This window comes from Mugil cephalus, chromosome 14 (genome assembly GCF_022458985.1).
Source record: "Mugil cephalus isolate CIBA_MC_2020 chromosome 14, CIBA_Mcephalus_1.1, whole genome shotgun sequence".
Taxonomy (NCBI): domain Eukaryota; kingdom Metazoa; phylum Chordata; class Actinopteri; order Mugiliformes; family Mugilidae; genus Mugil; species Mugil cephalus.
Window position 1 is genome coordinate 17638358 of NC_061783.1, and position 22944 is coordinate 17661301.

The 22944-nt window shown below is 42.5% G+C and overlaps 1 protein-coding gene across 2 annotated transcripts in view; it reads right to left on the reverse strand.

Annotated features, from left to right (window-relative positions):
• Nucleotides 1–884: 884 nt before the first annotated feature.
• The window catches only part of crybg2 (crystallin beta-gamma domain containing 2), a 42764-nt gene continuing 20704 nt past the window's right edge, over nucleotides 885–22944 (reverse strand). For both annotated transcript variants that reach the window (XM_047605786.1, XM_047605787.1), the window contains exons 5-24: nucleotides 17884–19024; nucleotides 16771–17511; nucleotides 13326–13373; nucleotides 10520–10638; nucleotides 8434–8650; nucleotides 7924–8063; nucleotides 7670–7796; nucleotides 7523–7558; nucleotides 7261–7400; nucleotides 6995–7121; nucleotides 6075–6232; nucleotides 5861–5987; nucleotides 5738–5770; nucleotides 4169–4281; nucleotides 3851–3980; nucleotides 3624–3763; nucleotides 3378–3501; nucleotides 2917–3075; nucleotides 2652–2811; nucleotides 885–1796 (exon numbers count right to left, since the gene is read on the reverse strand). In XM_047605786.1, coding sequence (XP_047461742.1) covers nucleotides 1708–1796; nucleotides 2652–2811; nucleotides 2917–3075; nucleotides 3378–3501; nucleotides 3624–3763; nucleotides 3851–3980; nucleotides 4169–4281; nucleotides 5738–5770; nucleotides 5861–5987; nucleotides 6075–6232; nucleotides 6995–7121; nucleotides 7261–7400; nucleotides 7523–7558; nucleotides 7670–7796; nucleotides 7924–8063; nucleotides 8434–8650; nucleotides 10520–10638; nucleotides 13326–13373; nucleotides 16771–17511; nucleotides 17884–19024 — 4069 coding nt within the window. In that variant the 3' untranslated portion in view covers nucleotides 885–1707. The remainder of the gene's footprint in view (nucleotides 1797–2651; nucleotides 2812–2916; nucleotides 3076–3377; nucleotides 3502–3623; nucleotides 3764–3850; nucleotides 3981–4168; nucleotides 4282–5737; nucleotides 5771–5860; nucleotides 5988–6074; nucleotides 6233–6994; nucleotides 7122–7260; nucleotides 7401–7522; nucleotides 7559–7669; nucleotides 7797–7923; nucleotides 8064–8433; nucleotides 8651–10519; nucleotides 10639–13325; nucleotides 13374–16770; nucleotides 17512–17883; nucleotides 19025–22944) is intronic.

Consider the following 22944-nt stretch of genomic DNA (forward strand, 5'->3'; position numbering starts at 1 on the left):
TGTGGTAGCCATTCTGGCTCAGGGCACCTTCAGTTTTGAATAAATCGCCAACAGTGTCTCGAGCAAAGCAACCCCACACCACCACACCTGCTCCTCCTCCATGCTTCATGGTGGAAACCATGCATGTGCAGACCATCTAACATCCATTCCGTCTGTTTCTTGGCCCAAACAAATCTCTTCTGCCTGTTGTTTGTCTTTAGTAGTGGTTTCTTAGCAGCTATTCAACCAAAAAGGCCTGATTCTGAAACGCTGATGTAGAGATGTGTCTGCTGCTAGAACTGTGTAGCGTTTATATGGGCTCTAATCTGAGGTGCTGTCAACTTCGATTAACTGCGATTTCTGAGGCTGTTGACTCGGATGAACTTATCCTCAGCAGCGGAGGTTTGCAATTTTCCAGACTGACAGACCTTTAGTCCTTAGTGATGATTGGCTGTCATTTCTGTTTACTTAGCTGGCTGGTTCTTGCCATAATATGAATTATATCTGCTGTCAAATAGGACAGTCAAGCTTCATACCCACCTGACTTCTGCACAACACAACTGACAGTTCTAACCTCATATCGATGGCAAGATATTCAACAAATGAACTCTGACAAGGCATACCTGTGAAGTGAAAACCATTTCAGGTGAGTACATCACGAAGCTCATTGAGTGGTAACAACAAAGGGTGACTATTTTGAGGAATCTAAAATATAAAACATATTTGTGATTAAATTTTTTTTTCTTCTACGTAATTCCATATATCTTGCTTCATATATTTGATGTCTTCAGTATGTATCTAAAATGTGTCATAGACATACCATGAAAGAGAAAATTAAATAAAACAGAAATGAAGAACAAAAGTGAAAAAAAGTCCAAATATAGAATATAGAAATGCTCTTTTTGTTTCGTTCCACTGTGTTTATTTAGATTTTTTGAATATTTTAAAACCTCTCCCTCATACATAGCATCTGACTTTATACACCTTTAGTATCAAATATTAACATATAGCTGATGACGTAAAGACATACCAAGAAATAAAAGGAACCTGACAGAAACTGGACTCACGCAACCCAGCTCATTGCACTACACCATGCAACGACATATACTGCATAACTGGAACAATTCCCACAGAGCGTAACAGTGATATATAAACAACATAGTATTAAAAAAAAGCATCAATTTCTTAGATGCCACATATTCTTTTGGCTTCATTTATCCAGTGTCAGAATAAAGTACAGGTAAGGAACTTGGTGTTCTCTCCAGGAAATCAGCGTCAAAAAGCAATTCAATCGTGGTTTGGGTTTTGAGTAAACAGAGTTAGATGAGTGTGGATTTCATAAGCTCGTGCAGGTGGAAAATAAGCATGGGCTCAGAATCCAATGAAAGTAATGAGGTTCTAGTTTGAATACTCAAATTCTTGCCGAGTGGTGCGATAAAGCGCAAAGTCCTCAATAAAACCACAACCTCCATATTATCCCTATACAGTAGTGTCGTCACGTACACACTTGCCTTTTAACGGATGAACCCTCGGCTCTACGGCTCTTTACGGCATCACAGGAAAACTGAACGACATTACATACAAACTTGACAAAACTTGCAGCTTTTCAGGGCTTGTATTGCTTCATTTAATTGTTAATTTCCAGACGCTGGACTATATTACATCGCGGGGCAGCGTTAGCCGGGCAGATACTTAGGAAAAGTTCTTGGGTTGAAAAGGCAAGTGCTGTTACAGCAGCTCTATCTCCCACTGTTGGCTCGGCCTCTCGTCGTTCTCTGACATCACCACCACATGGTCCTTGTCATACGTTTTGCCACCTGATGAGAAAAAAAGAGTAATAATTAAAAACACGGTGCGGTGATAAAAGTTATCTCTCTGCAAGGAGAGATAAATTCTCTTTTTTTTATTGGTTGAATAACTAAATTTTTACACAGATCAGGCATAACATTATGACCACCTTCCTGTGGTGTCTGGCAACAGGATGTTGTTAGTGGGGGCCATTAAGTCCTATGAAGGATACTAGCATAGATACTTGATCAGGTTGGGATCTAGTGAATTTTTTCATGTTTTTTAATTTTTTTAAAAAAATTTTTTTTAAGTTGCTCCTTAAGTGTATTTGTGTGTGTCAGGCTGCATCGTGTTGGGGACGTCTGCTGCTATCAACAATCATTGCTATGGGGTGGGGGGTGTCTGGTCTGGTTTGGTCTGGTCTAGGTAGGTGCTACATGTCTAAGTAACATCCGCACAAATACCACGTCCAAAAGTTTCCCAGTAGAACACTGTGTTGTCACAAGATGGTTAATGTGACTTACTTCTCCTGTCAGTGGTCATAATGTTATGCCCGATCGGTGTATAGTTTAGTGAATCTTTTTTTTATTTTTTTTTTATTTAGGGTCTCTGTAAACTCTCCATTGGAATCTCTGACTAAACTGGTTTCAGTCAAGTTAAAGAAATACTTGTCTTGTAAAAGTAACTAGCTAGCATAAATTACATAAAAATCTGAGATTCTACAATTTAAGTTAGACTATTTAAGAGAGAAACACATATTTTCAAAAAAAAAAATGTAATGCCATCAAATATAAAATACAGTTTCACACATTTCATTTTTAGCATCTTTAATGGAAGCATTCAGTCAAATAAACGTTTACATGCCAAAGGCCCTAATCTCATACCTTTAACATCCAGGACCATGCCAGGGAAAGTAAGGTTAGTGATGCGGCCTCTCATGTGGGCTGTCCAGGTTTGGACTGGCTGTCTGTTCTCTGTCCACAAAACCACCTTCGATCCCGGCTCTACGTTACCCATCACCTGAAGGCTCATGGTCGGGGACATCTGTGGCAGATACACGCACACGCCAGCTCAGTAAAGACTACGTTCATGCTGGTTAGGATAAATATTTGCAGCAGAGTTTAGGATTTAGTTTGACATAGATGTTACCTTGCTTTTTATCAGTCCTTCCTGGTAGAACCAGATGTCACTCATCGGCTCCGCCTCTGGCGTCACCACCACTCGTCCAGATTTCATTTCCTCCACTCCCCCCTGAACGGACATGAAGTGGCCGCTGTCTTTGTTCTTGACACGGAAGAATTGCCGCTTCTGTAGAAGGTAAAACACCACACGTGACAAAAGACAGTGAATCACATGTCACTACGGGAATGACGTGAGATTGGTTTTGCATTTTAAATCATGGCTGTTTTACATTATTTCCACACTGACAATCCTCTTTTTACTTTACTTTGACTCTTATGTAGTGTGCAAATACATATTTTCTGCTGCTAGACATACATATCCAACTTCTATAAACTCAGGTTTCTAAAACTTTACTTGTCAAAAGATTTTTGCCTTTTTAAATGTGTATTTAATGTCTGTGTTGTTGAGAGGACAAATTGCTAACTAACCTGTCTGACTGGGTACATGGAGCCAATGGTGTGCATTGAGCTAAACTTTGGCCAGTTGGTGATTTCAATGGGTTCCAAGAGGATCTGGCGCCCCCTGTAGTTGCTGTGCTCACATATCACCCAGCTACAAAATGAAGAACAAGAGAGGCGAGTTTAAAGGATGCAAAACATGCAACTTTGTTGGAATTCTACAGCAACTTTAGATCATGCAAATAAAAAGAACCATGAGGGGACACAAACACTCACCAGCCGCTGTTGACTCTGACGGAGAGGATGTGGTTGTTGAAGCCCTCCTCGACCAAACTGAGGATCTCGGTGTCGGTGGTGATCTCCCTGCCCTCCAGACACTCGAGGCCAAACAGGGAGATGGAGGGAACCGAGAACATCTGCACAGAGGGATAACGGAGGCTCAAAGAAAGAAAGAAAGAAAAAAACTGAATACAAAGGTCTTTCACAGCCGAGTGCTAACTCACCGTCGGCACAACCTTGAGGGAGCGGATGGTGGAGCCGGGGGGGCAGCCCATGCTGGTTAAAGTTGGGTAGTCCCCATCTGATAGGACATACATGTTCCCAGAGTACTGTTTGTCCTCGTAAAGCACCCAGCTGAAACACAGAGGAACACCGTTAATAATAAAAATGTCTCCTATCACATCATACATCATTTATTTAATGTATAATAAGCCAGTCTTTGTCGACCCATTTTTTCTCCACATACTGTTTACATGCTCCTTTGTGTACTGGCTTTTTTTATGTCATTATTATTCTAGATACTTCATTTCCCACTTCCTCACCTTCCACCTGAAACTCGGCACGACTTGCACAGCAGTTTCTCTGGGACTGCTTCCTCGTTGCGGTCAAAGACGTGACACTGGCCCTGGAAGTCTGGCTCAGAGTAGAGTATTACCTGGCACAGAGGGGTAAAACAACAAATCAGATAAACACAAAAAGATAAACACAATAAATGAATTACTTATCTTAATTTTGTCAATTTGAGGTCAGTGTTAGGAGGCTAGTGTTTTGACTAATGCCTTCTGTTTATGATGTGCTATGTTTTACACACTTTCAACCTTTGGGCCGAACCTAACAGTTGACACCACTAAATACTCTTTTTATGTGTATGTGTGATAAAGTTCAGATGAAGCACATGATCCAGCTCATGCAAAAACAAAGTCAAGCTAACGTCAGCGCTGAGTGACGTGACCGACACGAGGCAGTGGTAAGACATGAATTATTGCAGCTATCAAAGCGAACACGTGCGCGCCTACTGCCACTTTCCCCCAGATATGTAAAGTCACGTTTTATCTGAACTCAGGTTAGTAGGTCAGACACATCTGATTACAAATGATAGTTATGATAATTATGAGTTTCAGACTCATAATTGTAGATGATTTGTTTTTCTTGTTTTTAATTATAGTCTAATGTTTTCAGAGTCAGCTCGGTTTGGTGTGGTAGCTGGACTCAGCTCTTACCACATACAATATGGACCATTTTCCATACAAAGAAAAGAACTCCTCTGTAGATAACTGGACACGCCATACCGATTCCCTAGTCCACCTGCACTCTATAGAAAGATCTGCAGTACTATACATACATTTGCATTGTAAATTTTATTGATATTTCTTTCTTTATCGTTTTTCAGTGCTGCTGTGACGGAGCAGTTTTCTCTTTGGTATCAATTTCAGTTTAAGTCACCACTATTAATAATTACATTCATGTGTCCGCTGTGTAAATCTTCTTGTGCGCTGCTGCTTTAGGTTTTGTCTTTACGCTGCTGTAGCTTTCAGTTTTATTTCCGCTAAACCAGAGAGCTGAACTTTATTCTGTTTATCGTTATGGATTTATTTTTTTACTGGACAATGACAATAAAAACTTCAATTCTCTTCCTTCTGTCAACATGTAAAGCCCAAAACAAACTATTTGATTGGTCTGGCAGGTCTCTGCTGGGACATGATCAGTCGCCAATGATCGACTTCAGACCAACTCTCCCCTTCAAATATTTTATGGGCAGAGGGAGTTTGGGCTGGCTTCCAGCTTAGAAAATACCGTGCGTTCCATTAAAACCAACTAGTAATCACAGGGGTTTAAAAAAAAATAAATAAGAATTGCTTATTTTTTTGAATTTGGCAGATTTAGGCACAGTCAACATGGCGACATTGAGCTTCCATATGTGCCGTCATGGAGAGTTCATCCATTTTTAGACACAGCCAGTTACTAAAACAGACCAGTTCACTATGTAAACTTAGCCATTCTCTACCGGTTGAACCCTGGGTGCTAATAGCAACGGCCTAGCATATCTATAAAAATATTATAAACTTCTGACTTGGCAGACAGTCAGGAATACATAACTGAGAAATACTCACCTCATTCTTACTCTTTTGTTCCTCACTTGGAGCCTAAAAAGAAATATATGAAAAATGTAAATAAATGACTTCAAAGCTACTCTTCTAAAACTGGTACTTTTATTTAACTGGTGATCCATTTACCAGTAAGATGGGCTGGACTGAGCAGATCCGCGTGTCTTGGGAGCCCCAGTCAGCGCAGTTATTGTAGAAACCTTTCTCCAGGATGTACTGGTGACCAGAGAAGTCCACATGAGAGTAGGCGATCCAACTGTGAAGAGAACGGGAATTGTGACACACCAAACCTCCAATTCACCGAGAGACGCTGCGAGACGCGCAAACGCATTTATTGACTTACGCCCCGCTGAGGACGTGGATGGAGCGCGTGGAGGTCTTGTAACCGAACAGCTCAACGTCTGCGATGGCTTCCGTCACCTCGAAGGTGTTCTCCTCTTGCATGCCCTCCTGGTCTTCCTCCGGCTGCTCGAACATCACCATCATGGGGTCTGTCAGGTCCTGCCATGAAAATGAGGAAATGCTTTAACTCGCCCAAAGGCCACTGTGAATTTTTCATGTGGTCCAGGCAGGTGAAGTGTAAAAACAACTCGAAGGAGGAGAATAACTGTGAGGCGTTAAATTATCCAGGCCTAGCTGCCCTCGTAAATTCAGCCCAAGGAGAAGCTATTTGAAACACAACAAATTCCATAAAAGTCCACAAAACGTCCCCATGAAGATGTGCATGGCTCTCCTATTTGCACAAATTCCAACCCAATGAAAGCCTTGGCATTTCAAAAAGCTTTAATAGTAAAACTGCTTCTGAACATATAGAAATACGCAGCCTTTTGCTTCGAACAGACGAATTGAAGGTAGAGTTGTTTGGCTGCATGTAGCATAGTGGTGAAAATATTAAGGCTTTTTGAGGCCAATGTTCTCAAAGCTGAAGGTGAACTTTTAATTGATTAAATGATTCAAAGCACACTAAAGAACGCCTCCAAAAAAAAATAGAGGGTTAAGGAAATGGCTGCGTAAAGGAACAAATTAGATAACTGCTGAAATATCAAGAAAGCTGTCAATACATCTTGCAAAGGAAGGAAATTTGCATGGACCTTTGGTCAGGACACCTACAAGAAGCATAGAAAAATAATATTCTAAAGAAACCTCTCTAGGGAAAGGGTCTGCATTTGGCTCATACTGGTGGACATGGAACATTATAACTTGTTAACAAATTGCTATTTATTAAGAAATATTAGGGTTTTCGAAAGAGTCCTTGCAACTTACCGCTCGAATCACTCTCAAAGAGCGCAGCTCCGCATCACAGCCTCCCCACACCCTCCAGTCGTGGTACTCTCCCTCCTCCAGCAGGTACTGGTGGCCTCGGAAGCCCTCCTTCTCGTAGCCCACCCAGCTGGAACGACACACGCGTGATCACACTGAAATTATTTTGCGATCGGGGCGTTGATTTTCCGCCTCATGTGCTATTTAACTTATCTTTCACAAGATTTTTCAGGGGTCACCAAGTGCAAAAACCATAAAGCTGCACTCACATTCCTCCCACGACTTTGATGGAGCCGGCGCTGTACATGAAGGCGGTTTGCTGCTTGTCTCTTCTGGTCATGAAGTCTCTCATGTTAGTGGTTATGGTCCTCGACTTCCCAGTGAAGTACGGCTTGTCGTAGATCACCACCTAGAGGCAAAGAGTATCAATTACAACCAGAATCAACTGATGACCTTCTACTGTACGTTTCAGTAATTATACTGTATGTGCCAATCACACTGGTGAGTTTGTTTGAATTTGTAGGTCCTTACCTTAGGTTCTGTCATGTTCTCCACTCTTGGTTCACCCTGAGTTAAAAAACAGAATAGAACAAAATGAGAGCTAATATATGGTTCTTTTATTCTGATTTATACACAATTATTATGGACGGGAGCTTTGCAAATACTCCTAACACTTACGACTTTGAGTGGGTGTAGTGACCCTACGTATGGCTTTTCCACTCCCCAGGCTGCTGGATTACTGTAACCCCCCACCTCCAGAACCCGTGGCGCGCCCTGGAAGAAGGGCTCAGCGTAGACGAGCCACCTGCACACGAGATGATTTGAAAACTTATGAAATCTTTTCTTGAAATTTGGATGAAATGTAAAATATATAAATAAATGAATTAAAAAAAAAAACAAAACAAAAAAAACAGCCATAATTCAGAACTCACAGCCCGGCGTTGATGATGATGGAATTGGCCTTGATGGGGAAACCAAAGATCCTGGCATCCTCTGAAGTGTCTCTGAAGATGACCTTCTTCCCCTCCGCGTTCTCTTCAGGGAACAGGCTGATGTCTGGGACGCTGTAGTCCTGAAGGGAGACAGAGAGAGTTTATTTACCACAAGTAATGGAGGATAAAATGGAAATAAAACCTCTTTCTCACCACTGAAACTGAAAAGAATACAATCTTTTTTTATTATTATGCCACCAACCATTATCTCATATACTTTATTAGCTGTTAAAAGATGGTTTCATAACACATCTGCTAGATTTATGGTTAATATCAATATAAGAGTTTAGTGGGACCAAAAGAAATATTTCAATGAATTTCCTTTTATCCAATACAGTAGGATTATTTCTGACGCTAGATGGCGCCACTGAGTTAGAAAAGCTTCAGTGCAGATGTGTATGTATCAACTATTCCACCAAACTTCATCAGAGGGAAGTGAACCCCTCTTACCCTGACTGCTCTCCGCACAGACCCGACGATAAACCTCCGGGCCGGCTTGGTCTCCGCCTGCTCCTCGCTCGTCTCTCCGTCCTGCGCCTCCTCCCCCGAGCCCTGTCCGTTCTGCAGCTGCTCCTCCGGGGGGCTGAAGGGGTAGGTGAGCTCTATGTCTCCCTCGTCCAGGGCGATCTTCTCCCCTTTGAAGTTGGGCTTCTCATACAGCACCCACCTGCGCAAGAAGATAAAATACAGCACCTCTTTTGAATATTTGAATATTTTTCTCAGTGCGCATGCATCCGTAGCCCTGCAGCCTTATTCTGTCGAAAGTGTCTCCTCACACATAAGGAACAAAGTGCATCATTATACTTCTGATGGTGAAACATGATCTATCAGCTACTGCTGCTGTTGCTGTGTTAAATAAAGGCTTTCACTGGAGAAGGCAATAAATAATACATGCACAGACAGGATTTGTGCATTGATGAAGAGCAAACAAATGATGAACCCGGTCATTCACTACTGCGCAGCTATGAAAAGTTATTCAATTCCAATAAATGACATAAATCCAAAAAAATACAGGAGCTTTCTTACACACTGAAAACTTTGCAGTATAAGTTTTTTTTTTTAATTTATTTCTTTTATTATATTTACTACCTCTACAATAACGTGTAAGTATATAATCCCTGTAATTCCTGTTTACATTTGCACTTTACTCTTAACACTCATGTTTACTTCCTCCGTGAACAGTTGGGAAAGTTAAAAGTTATTCGATTTCTTGGCGTTTTCTTGTACCTTAAAACTGTTTTGTACTTGGACGTCACGCTGCTCACTTGTGCCTTAAACTGCCCCACGGGGAACAAATAAAAGTATCTGAATTTGAATTCATACACCTTTGTCCTCCCTCATTCATTCATGGCTCCGACTATAAGAGTTCCATCTTAAAAATTTGGATTTTGCCAGAATCTCAAAATTACGTCATTTCCATTACTGGGCACATTATCAAATGAAATCTTAACTGCTCTCTCCAGGAAGCGGAAAGTTTCACTTCTTTGGACGTCAAAACACGTTCTGCTTATAAGAGATGAAACACTGATGTAAGAAGTGATAAAAATGCACCACTGCTCAGTGCTGGCCATGCAGCCGTGCGACTTGCACGCTGACTTTAGGCGACTGTTACGCAACTCCACTCGTGCTACAGGGTTTTGCCATTTACAACTATCCCACAGGTATCCTGTGGCTGTGTGTGAACTACGGCAGTAAGATCCCACTGACATCGAAGACGTGACTAAGGGCCAGCGAAGTAAACCGTCTTTACAACATGACCAAGATTTCTTAATAAATCCACTAAATCTTCATTTAAGTCAGAAGCTAATAGGATACAAATACCACTCACTTATCTCTATTTAATTTAAGTATTAGCTGTGGTTTTGGTGCAGGAAGTGTTGCGTGGGCTGAGGGCAATTATCTCATTGTGAGAAGTCTGGCGTTAGCGCGGGTCAGAGCCGCGCCACCGGGGTGGGTGCACGCTCGCGATGTTGGCCGACGTCCACGGAGGAACATTCCAACCTTGAAGACGAGTGTGTGCTTAAGCTTGTGTTTGGGTGTGTTGACGAAAGGAAGGAATTTGCATGCACACAAGCGTATCGACAGCAGTCTCGCTTTAATGCTACCTGAACACATCAAAAGGATTTTTTTATTTTGAAAAAATCCAGTTTTTCAAGAAAAACCAGGCGGGGAGACTCGTCCCATCTGCCATCTGGAATATCAAAGTCAGGTTTCAGGTTTAAGTGCCAAATAGATGGAGGTGACATGAGGAAGAGACACAGATTTATCGTGTTCGTTGTTCAGTGAGAGTTTGAACCCTCGCGTTATACGATAGTCGGAACAATCTGCCGAAGGGACACATTTCTAAGCCTGATGTTACAGATTCACGTGCACAATGCAATGCACAAAAGAAATGGTAGAAGCTGTTATGAAAAATTCACTTTCTGCGCTGTCTCTGAGGATATATTGTAGCACCACTTCATGAAGGGCATTGTGGTGTACTGAATGACGAGGTTCAACAGCAGAGGTAAATGTTGAGAAAAGTTCATCCACTCACCCTCCTCTGACGACCCTGATGGAGATGGTTTCCTGCAGCTCCCATTCCGTAGCGTCCACCACATCGCTGCGTATCTCGATCCTTTGGCCGCACAGCCCCGGCCGGTCAAAAATGTACATCTAGCAGAGAGGTGGACACATGTAAGAACAGTTTTATATTCTGTCCCGTTAACAACTGTGTGGTCTTACATATAATTAACAGTGTACATTAACTTTACATTTAAAAGTTACACTTGTTGATTCAGTACATCTTCATCTTCTTCGAAACATTAAGACCACCTTATTAATATTGTGTAGGTCTCCCTTGTGCCTCCAAAACAGTTGTGACTCATTAGAGAACGTACATTCGTGAATGGACATTCGTGGATCATCCCACAAAAGACTTGATCAGTTTGGGAGTGTCATTGCTCTGGGGTGGGGGTGCCTGGTCTGATCTAGGTAGGTGGTACACGTCTAAGTAACATCCACAGGAATGAATGCCAGGTCCAAACGTTTCCCAGTAAAACAGTGAATTGTCACAAGATGTTATTCACTTCTGCTGTCAGTGGTCTTGATGTTATGCCTGAACAGTGTATGTTGTTGTGGTGTAGATTGAGTAGTGTGTCTTGTCTTATTGTCTTATGGCATAGTGGGACCAGGAGAAACAGTATTTAACACCTATGGATGTATTTATTATTATGGAATTGCTGATAAACACAAATCTTGATAAACTATCATTTATCATAAACTGTGCATGGTTCATCCACCTCCTCGGTTCAGTCACTGTTGAGTTATGTCATTTGGCAACAGACAGTGACGATCGGACATTTATTTAAATGAGGATTCTTTAAGCAGTGATATAATGATATAATAAAACAAGCTCTGTCGATTAGAAAGTTATTTTTAAATATTACATTTAAATATTACAGGCAAGGAGAATGAGCATGATCCATTTTCACACGGCCTGAAATTAGAGTACTGGCAGATTATTACTGCAGGCAAGACCTTAATCTCCTATTATGTGTTAGATTCAGGAACGAGCCCATGCCTCAAGTCCTACCTATAAAGGTGCATCTCAGTTCTCAACCCCACAGCCTCCATCATCTTTCTTTTCTTTTCTTCCTCTTCGTTCTTTCATAACAGGAACGCGGGGGACAAGAACGCTCGCTTCTTCAGCTGAATATCATCTTTCATCTCCCTTTCACCCCTACTAATAACTTTTTAGCATCAGTTAAGGTGTGGTCTTTGTAAGTGAAAAGGTCAACAAAATATTGGAACTGAGCTGGAATAAATCTTCGATGCGATGCTAATCCCCAATGCACCCTCTAAAACAACAACTTCCTGAAAAACTTGCATGAGGCATGCGATCTTTTCATGTGGTCCGAATGGTCTAAATACAGTACAACCACATGTGGCACAGATACTTAATGAGTTAAGACCTCCAATATAAGAAGTTATCAAAGGTCTGCATAGTAGTGAGGTTGCACAGTAGGTATTTAATGGTCATCATTGGTATGTGTCTGCAGCTCAGGCATGTTCGGTACTGTCGGGTCTAAGGCCCTGCAGCAAGTGAGACGAGCTAAATGTCAGCTCCACCTCTAGTAGCCACAATCCTCAATGGACAGCATCAGTGACAATATATTCTCTGTGCAGCAAGCAAGCAGAAACAGGCCTGACCTTTAAAATAAGGTGCACAGCCTTAGCGAACATGCAAACTAGAAAGCGTGTTTGCAGTTTAATGAAAAAACCCAGGCCTCAAAAATCCACGGGAGCCAGGTTAGTCAGTGAAGAACAAAGGGTTTAACCAGACTGTCTGCTACTTCTAATGTAAAAGGATTATGAAATATCAGCCATGTGAATGTACATGCGCTAACCGCCCGCGAAAAACAGTGGAAGTCTTGCATCAGTGCATTATTTGCCCTCAGGTGAACCATTACCATATTCTGAGGGAATGGATAACAATGATGTCAAATGCCATGGAGAGACGCTGACATTTACGCGTAAGCTCTGTGATTAAGTAATTACCATACAACAACAGATTTGATTTAGTTCAGACAAAAAGTCTACAGCCATGTTAGAGCACGTTGCATTTTGTAACGGTGAAGTTTTGAGCTAAATGCTAACGTTAGCATGCTAACCTGCTCACAATGACACACTATAACGGCTGCCTTCAAATGGAGTTGTGGTTCTAACATGGGATACGCAAAATGTTTGTCACGTTGGTCGCGAGAACAACACTGGCGCCATGTAGAAGGCACCGAAGCTGACAGTTTAATAAGCTAACAGCTAGCAGATAACTTAGAAAAGTGAACTAAAAGGCTCAGATAGTGAAACCTAATATCGACATGATTGTCACACATATTCAGACATTTCTGCAAAGACGTCACAATTTGTAAACTTGGTACTAAACTGATATTCTCCATACGTAGCCTATATGGACCCTTCTTGTGAACATGGTGAACACCAACCCACAGTTAAAAGATCGTACCTTGGGTCTCGTTTCAGAGGATTAAGTTATTAAGATTCTGCCTCAGTGGAACATGAATATCTGCACCAAACGTGGTGACAATTTAGATTAAAGCCCTGCCATTAACACTTTAGTGAATCAGAAATGCTGAAGTAAAAATAGCCACTTTGCATCGTCTTTTTTCTATTCTTCTCAAATTAATGTGTTGTGGTTTTTCCATTTGGTGGCACCGGAAAAAACAAGGGCATTGTTTATGTAGTTACAATTAAAATGCCAAAGTAATGTGCTTCCTAGTCACAGTGACGGCTCAGCCTAACAGTTGAAGTAGCCATCTACATGTACATTTTATTATTTGACTCACCTTTCCAGGACGAGGATTGAGCTTGCCATGCTCCTTCTCTTTCGTGCGCTGTGAACAAATAAAAAAACAAAGCGAAAATAAGTCTCATGTTGTAAACAGATTTAAAAAAAAAAAAAAAGAGTTTCAAAGAGGTGCATTTTCACATGCCAGACAATCCAAGCATTGTTTATGTTTAGGACACCCTACTCAACAGGTCCCGTGGGCATCAGCGAGGTAGTGATGAAAGAAGACATCCTTCACGATGTAACAATCAGGTGTTTGACAGACGAGGTCATATTCCTCCACTGCACCTGTTTAACCTGATGCTTTTGCATACTAAACCTACTGATGACGGCAGCCTGAGCTGCCGCTTCCGTGCGCCCATGCACCAAGTGATGAATGAGCTTTATTTCCAAGCTGACGACTTGTCCAGCTTACGGGGCGGTAGCAGGCTACCGCTGTGTAATTTAAATTTTGATTTTCGGTCGAGATTGGTGTGTGTGTGTCTGTGTGTGAGTGGGGTTTTGTGTGCTTGTTTGTCTCAGGTGTCACTTGGCCTCTACTCTCTGGGAGCTGTGGAGGAAAGAGGTTACCATCTGGATCGTGTTACCGACCGAAGAGGGCCTGCTACCGGAGATACTGTTCCAACAGTCCCTGCCCTAATTTCATTTGGACGGCGATTAGACGCATTTCAAGGAAGAATAACGAAACTGCGCCAAGCAAAAGAAGTGACTCATCTTCATTGGTGGACATAACAACAATATTTTCACAAAACAGAACCTGGCAATTTCCTGCAAATGTTCTCGCATCCTTCTGAAAACATTACACTCCTTCTTCCCAAAAGCGTGAAAAATGTGTTATGAGTGTGTCACACTAAACTGATTATTTTAAAAAATAATACAGGCATGTGCAACAAGTAGCATGCAAATTAAGTATTTCTCCCACAGAGAAGTCTTTCAGCACCCTTTTCTAAATGTGCATGTTGTGTGCTGTGTACAGATGACAATGAACCAGCACTTAGTTGATGATAAAGTTCTAATTCTAATCAACGTGTACCTGCAGAAAACCTGAGTAATGACTTTGCATACTCACATTTAACAAAACCCCAGCCGATTTTTTACAAGCTAGCCCTGTTTCCTCCTAATTTACGAACCTTGTGAACCTTACGAACCCGAAAACATGCTGTAGTCATCTTGCATCACAGGTGTATACCTAAAGTCAACATTTACGTTCCACGGGGCTGACAAACCAACGTGAACAATGCATCGATGCTTTACCCCAGAAGGATGTGATCTGAACTGACGATTGACAAATGCTTAGACAATGGAGGATTGGTGACATGACCTAACAGGCTGTCTGACAGGGAGACGCTTGAGGTTTTCCTCACAGGTAGCTTGCATGGTTTCATGTATTTACTGTAAACAAGTCAAAGTTTACAGCTCTGAGGTTGACTCTGACTAGTCAAATCAGTGGCCCCTGACTTAAAACTTTAACGTGACTTAGATTAAAAGGTTCAATTATACTTCAAATTTCCTTAACTTCTCTCCTTTACTAATTTATACAGTCAAACAGCTGCATCGTTTGTGAGGACTGAGGTGTTTACTTCCAATCGGATGCCCAACGAACAAACCAACCCACACGCACATACTTTCTCCCATTCGCTCCCTTCCCTCCCAGCTGACTGGGCACAAGATGTGCTCTCCCTTAAAATTAATTACCACAAACGGAATGTGCCCATTCAGCAAATCGAATACGAATAAATACAAAAAAAAAAAAAAAAAAAAGTATGAACAACTTGAGGCAAATTGCTAATGAACCACTGAGACACACGGAACTTGCAGACGAGAGCGGATCGTCGTTTCGTCACTCATTTCTCCTCTCGCCCCTTCGACCTCACTTTGCCCCTGCCTGCTCCACTTCATCGAAATACAGAACGGACGGGAGGAGAAATGTGTGGATAAATACAAAAGGTGAGGTGTGGCCCGCGTCTCTGCAGGAACAGACAGATAGCTGGGATGGGCGGGGATCTCGGTGGAGACTTGCGGGGGGGAAAAAAATAAATAAATGAAAAAACTGAAGGTGCTGCTCTGCACACCAGCTGAGAAAGTGTGTTTCAATACATGTAGGGAGGCATTCCCTGATTACTCTGACATGGGGAGATATGCACACAATTCACTTTTACAATGTTGACTCGTTCACCCGCCACTTCCCCTTTCTTTCGGGTGACCGGAGCAGAGCAGGATGAGGCTGTAAAACACATCCCTGTTGACACCTGGGACAAGATATAGCCGATGTGTGATATTACATAATATTTCAGGAGACCTTATTCTAAGTTTTTTAAAAGTGGCAAACTATCGGCACCATTTAGACGCCCGTGTTAAGATCTTGACGAGGTAATAAAAGACCAAGATAAAACAAAGAAGGTGTCTTCGGTGGCAAGCTATAATTTAGCTGCCTTGGTAGAAGTTGTCACAGACAGGAATGCATTTTCTAGGTAGAGGGTTTGTTGCACACAAGTCTGACAGCATTGCTTGACTGCCTTTTCGTTTACATCTCACTTGGAGGCCATGGTCTAAATTCTTGGTTTAGGTCATGGTGTGTGCTTCTACTGCAGCCACAACTATTGAACACTGCTAAAAGCACTGATACTGCACCACCAGCTGCCATTGTTTTCAAAGAAGAGCCTCAAACTTACGTGGATTAAAATGATAAACTACAGAGACCCATTAGCTCCCTGTATCAACACCCCTCGGCTGTCGTGTTTCATACGTCTATAAGGTGTAATAACGTGTGGGAAGTCGCCTGAAAACATTTTATAGGAGGCACGGAACAAGAAGAGTGACTTAAAGAGGCGTCAGTAACCGGGATTCATGTGTATGTGTTTGTGTAAAGAGAATGACAGGGGGTGGGGGGGGGATGGCAGCCTTTGGGCATGTGTGTTTCTTGCCAATAAAAATCATTTAAAAGGCAAGTCTTAATCAGTTAAGGCCTACGTGGAAGAACAAGTGCGGACATGTGTGGAGCACAAACTGCTTTACTCCAACCACCACCAGGCACTTTCAATATTAATGACTGTTGAGGCTCTGCGTGCAGTACGTTAGGATTAGGGAGCTCTAATGGATAAATGCTACACTAACAAAACAAGCCACTTCTGAAAGAAATGTGTCCCTTGTTTGCACACAACAAATCACACGAAATCATCTCTCTCGCCTCTTGTCAGCCTGGCCTGCTGTTTGTCTTTTGCACTTGAGTGAGGAGAAGAAATCTGTCTGAGCTGCTGACATAATAGGTGATACAAAGGATCTGTTTTCATGTTACCATGAATCCCGTTTCATGCCTCAGACAAGCCTGCACACTGTGCAACAATCAGACCTGGATTCTTCGTTTACCGCTACAAAAAAAAAGGACCGCTACGAAATAATACTATTTAACCTTTTTATGTGTGCACAAGTGTGGTCATACTCACATAGGCGTCGGGGAAGGCTCTGTATTTTGACACTAAATTCCTGTCAGGTTCTTGGCTCTGGAACTGAGACCCTCCATGGACGCTGCCGAACAATGAAGTCTGGACCCCCATGGTGCCATCACTGCTGAGGCTCCTCTGCAGGATGGGAGCGCCCACTGTCCCGGTGCCTGCACCCAAACCCATCCCGACGGTCTGGCCAAACATAGATAAGGGAGAGTCTGTGGGGGTGTACGGCCGGTGGAGGTCAATGGAGCCGGTGGGGCTGAGGAGGCGGGTGGGGCTGTTGTGGGAGGATGGGGAGCCGATGCTCATCGAGGGCGCCTGGCTCATGCGAGTGTTCAGGTCTTCGGCTCCGGAACCTGGGGAATTCAAAAGGAAAGAGAAGCGTTCGAAGCGGGACGCCGGCGGGTCGGTGCCGGTGGTCAGGTCGCTGGGCTCCTTCAGCCCCGCGCTCAAGCGGTCGTTCGAGAGCCCCCTTTCCGGCAGCGAGCTGGTGCGGAAGATTGGGAGATGGGTCTTGCCATTATCCTGCGTCTGATCCACGGACGTTGACCTGTAGTTTCCGAAGAGGAAGCTGTTGTCTAGGCGAGAGCTCTGGGCAGAAGTTGGACTTGCTCCGTTTCCATTGAGCACCGGGGACTGCGCATCCTCAGGAGAAGAGTCTTTTCTCATCACAATACTATTGGCAGTAGATGCTCTGAGGGGCAAGGACAGGTTTCTTGTTCTGATCTCTTGCTGGTCCTGCAGGTGGTAAGAACATGTGCAGTAAATTAAAGGTTGTGTTTAACAAAATTACAAAACAGCAGCCACAAAGTCATGTTCCTGTCAACTTCCAAATCTTTGAGTCATGCCTTGTTTTGGTTTTGTTTGTCTATGCTTCGGCATGTGCACCTCTGTGATTTCTGGCTCCACCACAGTGCAATGCAGAAGAATGGAATTTCAACTGAGGTGTTAAGGGATTTGATAACTTACATTTGAAATTGTGCTGTACAATTGGTAAAAAGCAACTAAACAAATTCTAAGAATGGTATAAGACTAATCACATGTAAGTCAGCATGGGGAGTTTTCAATAAGCACAGAAACATTAGACTACAACAGTGTTCATGTACATACCTGACTTTGCTTCAACAGCTCCAGAGGAGAACGAACATCCCTGGGGGCGCTCCTCTTCAGTCCTATGTCAGCAGGCAGAGTGTACAGTCCATTGGGGGACTCGGCTGAAGTGCCCTCCATCTTCTTTGTGGGGCTGTTGGGGGCAGCGGTCACGCCCGAGGGGAACGGGCTCGGAGCATCCTCCACAATTGGAGGCAGCGAGGAGATGAGGGTCGGAGGAGGAGCCCGTAGGCCCGTGGTCCTTGGCCTCATGGACGGCCCCATGTTCTTCAGGGTATCCACCAGGCTATCCATTTCAAACTGGATGGGGGACTCCTTGTCAGGGGAGGCAGGGGGAGTGCAAAGGGGAAGTGCACCGTCGGAGACGAGCTCCACTCGCGTGGCCTGGAACACTCCAGTGAATCGTGAGGACTCGTCGTCTTCAAAATGATCGGTGCTGTCGTAACTGCTCAGGAGTGTCGAGGTGAAGCCAGGAGCACGGAAAGTCTCTGTGTCCCAGTGTGACTTTATCCTCTCTGACTCTTTCCCTGCCTGTCTGTCTATGTCACCTGCAGGTGCACCAAGCTCCACCTGCTCCACTAAGCTCCTCCTCCTCCACTCTTCTCTCGCATCTCGCGCAGGTTCGCTTTCACGGCTCAGATAAACTTCAGCCCTGTCACTCAGTCTGTTGCCAAGAGTGCTAGGTTCCTCTAGGGAGGGGGAGGAGGAGGAGGAGTAGGTGTTGCTCGTGTATGCTGTTGCCTCGGGGAGTGCGAAGGAGGAGGAGGAGGACAAGGAGTAGCTACTGGAACTGCTGTCGGACACTCTGTAACTCAGGGAGTCCAAAAAAGAGGAATCATCCATTTTGCTTGGTTTATACTGAGTTACTCCCTCAAATCTATTTCTCCACGTATAATCTGTCCCAGCGGAGCTTGTTTTAGCAAAGTCCACTGTATCCTGGCTGACATCGGTGTCATCAGCCTCATTAATGAGAGACAGCTTACGATAGCGCTGCCTGGATTCGTCCTCCCGGAGGGGAGACGTGTTCAAGGTGGTGTTCAGGCTGCTGTAGCTCGTATTCATTTTGGCAACTGACTCCTGTTTGCCTTTTGTCTGGGGACTTTCCGAAGCTTCTGTGGTGGTCCCTGAAGCCGTCAGAGACCTGGACATGACGACAAAAAGACAATAACAATACTGTAAGGGTCACTAGTTCACTGAATAGAAAGTGAAGAGCTCAAGGGTGTGGTGGTCACGCAGTGCCAACGATGCAAACTATATTGTGTATCTTGATCTGCACTGGGTAAATATTTAACATATTTAAGTAGGAGTTTCTCTTTCTGCATGAACACAGGCACACAACCCATAGCGAGCTTTTGCCGAGAGGATCGTGTGCGGCTAAGCAAAACACTGTCAGCTGACGAGTTTAGGTCACTCCAAGTAAACACTTCTCTCGAATGAGGGAAACACAAAGCACACAAAATGCAGTCGGACAAGAACATCCATGAATGTGATAGCTACATAGTTGAGTGCGAGGTGTTGTGGAGGCAATTATACGGCTGACAGGCGACATATTTACATGATGGCAATATGTTAACAAATCAAAGGTGATGGCGTTAAGAACAAGTTGAATGTTATCGGTTGTGATGATCTGAAAGTGAATGTGTTACAAACAACATTTTAAAGCACAGGGGTTGATTTACATGAGACGAACTGCTCAGTCTGCGCATACATGTTTTCTCTTTCTCTCCTCCAGCGATGATGGAGGAAGGATTCCTGACAGCGTCATCGACTAATGAGTGTCAATGTGAAAAGTCTCCAAATTTTATGAAAGTAAAAACTAAATCACATTACTATGCCTGAAGGTAGGCTTAAGTAAATCCTATAAGACGACGTACATTTTTTTTCAAGTACACCAAAAAGCAACAGAACTCAACAGATTCAATCTAGATAGCGACTTTTAAAGAAATTATTAAATAAATTGCCATTTATCCATTTAAGAAAATGCGACCTTTAGACCTATTCTCCATTTTTTTAAAAAAAATCTGAATGTTTATCTGTGGTATTTTTTAATTTAGTTTAGTAATTTCTAGACAGAATGACTCTGTTACATAGATTCATTGTTTCAGTACCCATCATTGTCAACTGCCATCAAACATCTATTTGGTCCAGTACGTTAAACACTTACAGGTTCAAACAAGGTGACAGGCACAAGTGTAATACCAGGAGGATTATTTAAAGGTCATGTGAATAAAATGTGCTTTTCTCAATCGCTGTGACTAATGTGATGCACTTTTAAAAGGTCACGAAGCCCTATGATCATGAAGCAGTACGGATGCCAACGCTGCTACGTGTACATGCTGCAGTTTCGGTTACAACATAGCCCGTTAAATTCTTCGGGGAAATGACATTTATCGTGTAATGTGAAATATTTGCAAGACGCCAAATGGACTGCACAGCAATGCAAAACGCTAAGGATGCATGGGTGCAAACTATTTGACTGTTTGTGTGTCTGAACAGACTCCAATCCAAACACTGACCACAGAGAACGAGTCGATGTCAAACAGCAGATCAAAACATAGGTTAAACTTGTAAGAGAATATTAACTGCACATTAACTTATAGATCCATGCAACTCATCAAATATACAGTAAAAAAAGAAAGAAAGAAAAAGAACATCCCAAGCCCAACATTTAAAGGTCAGGGGGACACAGACGGATTAGTTCTCCTGCTAGAACATGGTGAGCACTGCCTGTGCAGAGCCGCACCCAAACCCTGAGGCACCTGCAAATCATGACAGTGAGTTTGATCCTCCTATAGTACTCCTTATCACACAAAATTAAAAGGAGATGGGTTAAGAGATAGACTTGCACCCACATAGCTGATTACAATAGAGACGCAAACATTCTGTAAACCTATATGGGCGCACCTTTAAATCATGATCTGTGCACATACATGTTACGGAACATTTTGCAACCTTGATAGAGGTTTATTACAAAGAGGGGAGTGGCTCTTAGTTTGGAGAATGTCAGCACGGTGCATGAAAGGAATGCACCCCATGTAATTATGGAGAAAGGTACAATTTGCACCCTTCTGTCTTGTCTGGTTATGTGGCATTGTGCATCAAAGAGTAAAAGAAGCCTCTGTGTAATTTCTTAGCAGTAAATTCTCTTCTTTCTATGCAAATTTACAACACAAAACAATAATTTAAAGCATTTGTTGTTTCGTTGTACACCTTCCATGCCAAATGATCCATCTAAGAATGGTCTGGCATACAAACATCTAGGGTAAACCCATGAATAACACTGAGCGACTGCCAATTAAGAGTTCAGCTAGTGATATAAAAACATGCAGGCGGCAGCAACCACCAGGAAAAATAGTGCACTGGTAATCTCTTTACATATAAAAAAAAGAAAGGCTTTCTGAGTGAACAGAAATTCAGAATAACATCATTAACCACTGTGCTACAGCTAACTGTCCAACTCTTCGGGTTATTAAGACTGCTACTCGGTATTGCCAGAAAATGCAACTTTGTCAGCCCAGCTTTGTCATGCAGCTTTGAGTTGTATTGTGGTTTGCTTACTACTAAATGCAGATTTGAAACAAAACCAAATTTAACTCTGCTTGCATTAGCTAGCGTCCAATTTCTGACTGTGTTAGCAGCTACTACCCATCTATGACTAAACTAAACATGCTAAAAAAGGCCACTTAATGTTTCTTTTTGTGAATATCTTGATGGTGTATTAAAGATGCATAGTTCTATTTGCTAGAATTAGACACAGCTAACAGCATAGTAGCTGTCTACACAGTCAACGTAGTTTGGCTAATCTTAATGCTAGCCTAGTAAGGTCAGACTGTGAACAAGCTAACGTGTGTGGGACGGGAATTGTGTTAATACCACTTATGTTTGAGGGGGAAAAGGCACATATTTGATATAAATTTGGTCATTATCTTTCAAGTAGAGCTTGTGAGACAAAGATAGATCTTGAACAAAGTCAATTTTCTCAGTATTTGTCTGCCATTTTAGAGTCAAAACGTTTACATGACACGTGCCTTGTGAGAAATGGCTTCAGTGTTTTACATGTTCTTCTGCTAACATTATTTACATGTCTGACAGCCATATTTTGCATTTAGAACATTGCTGTTAACAATTGTTCCCAAAGATTTGACTAATTTTAACACAGTTACACTTTTAACAAGATAAGCTTTACACGCTTTGCCTGTATAATACTGCAAACCTGCAGTTGTTTACAAAAACAAGGTGCAGTTTAGTAAAATTCTATAGGCTTGGTACACTAAAAACTGAATTGCTGGATTCAATTCAAACTGTTTTATTTTAGTTTGAATGAAGTATGCAAGACCATACAAGTCAGGAACCTATAATTATTATTATAATTATTAGTCAAATAAATTATGGTCAAATGTCAAGAGCATCTTAAAGTGTTAAAATATTTTTAACATCCAAACAGGACAGGTTCTTGGTTTCGGATGACCTGATCTGAAGTTTGACATTCACAAGCTTGACATTCTACTGGTGTCTGAAGTAAGCCAGTCAATCACAGGTGGAAAGGAAACAAAGGCTACACATTGCTCAACTGAACCAGAAACAGGTGCTTCTTAGAATTTGTAAAATAGCATAGTATGCAAAGCATGTATAATGCATAACCTGCATTGGTTTTTCAGGTGGCCCCTGAAAGGCATCCTAAATGTGAATGGTCCAGACTACACTGGAGGAATGCACGATAGGTGTGGCTGGCTGAATACCTATCAAATGGAATCTGCACTCCTACTGCACCAGAAACTCTGTTGTTGTAAGTTGTAAGTGCAGGAGGTTAAAGTAGTGTTTTTTGGCAGGTTGCAGAAAAGGAATAATGTTTTTTTGAGATTACTTTTGTTCCCTCCCCTTGATTCAACATGCACCATGTTTTTACAAAGGCAAAGTTTTGTTTCTGGTTTCCTTCAGTCATTGTTGTTCTGCGATGTACACAATGCAAACTTCTGAACTTCTGAACTCCTGGTCAACCTGTGGCACAGTTGGTTTTCCATATCCAAATTCTGTCCCTGTCTTCAGCTACAGTCACTTGCG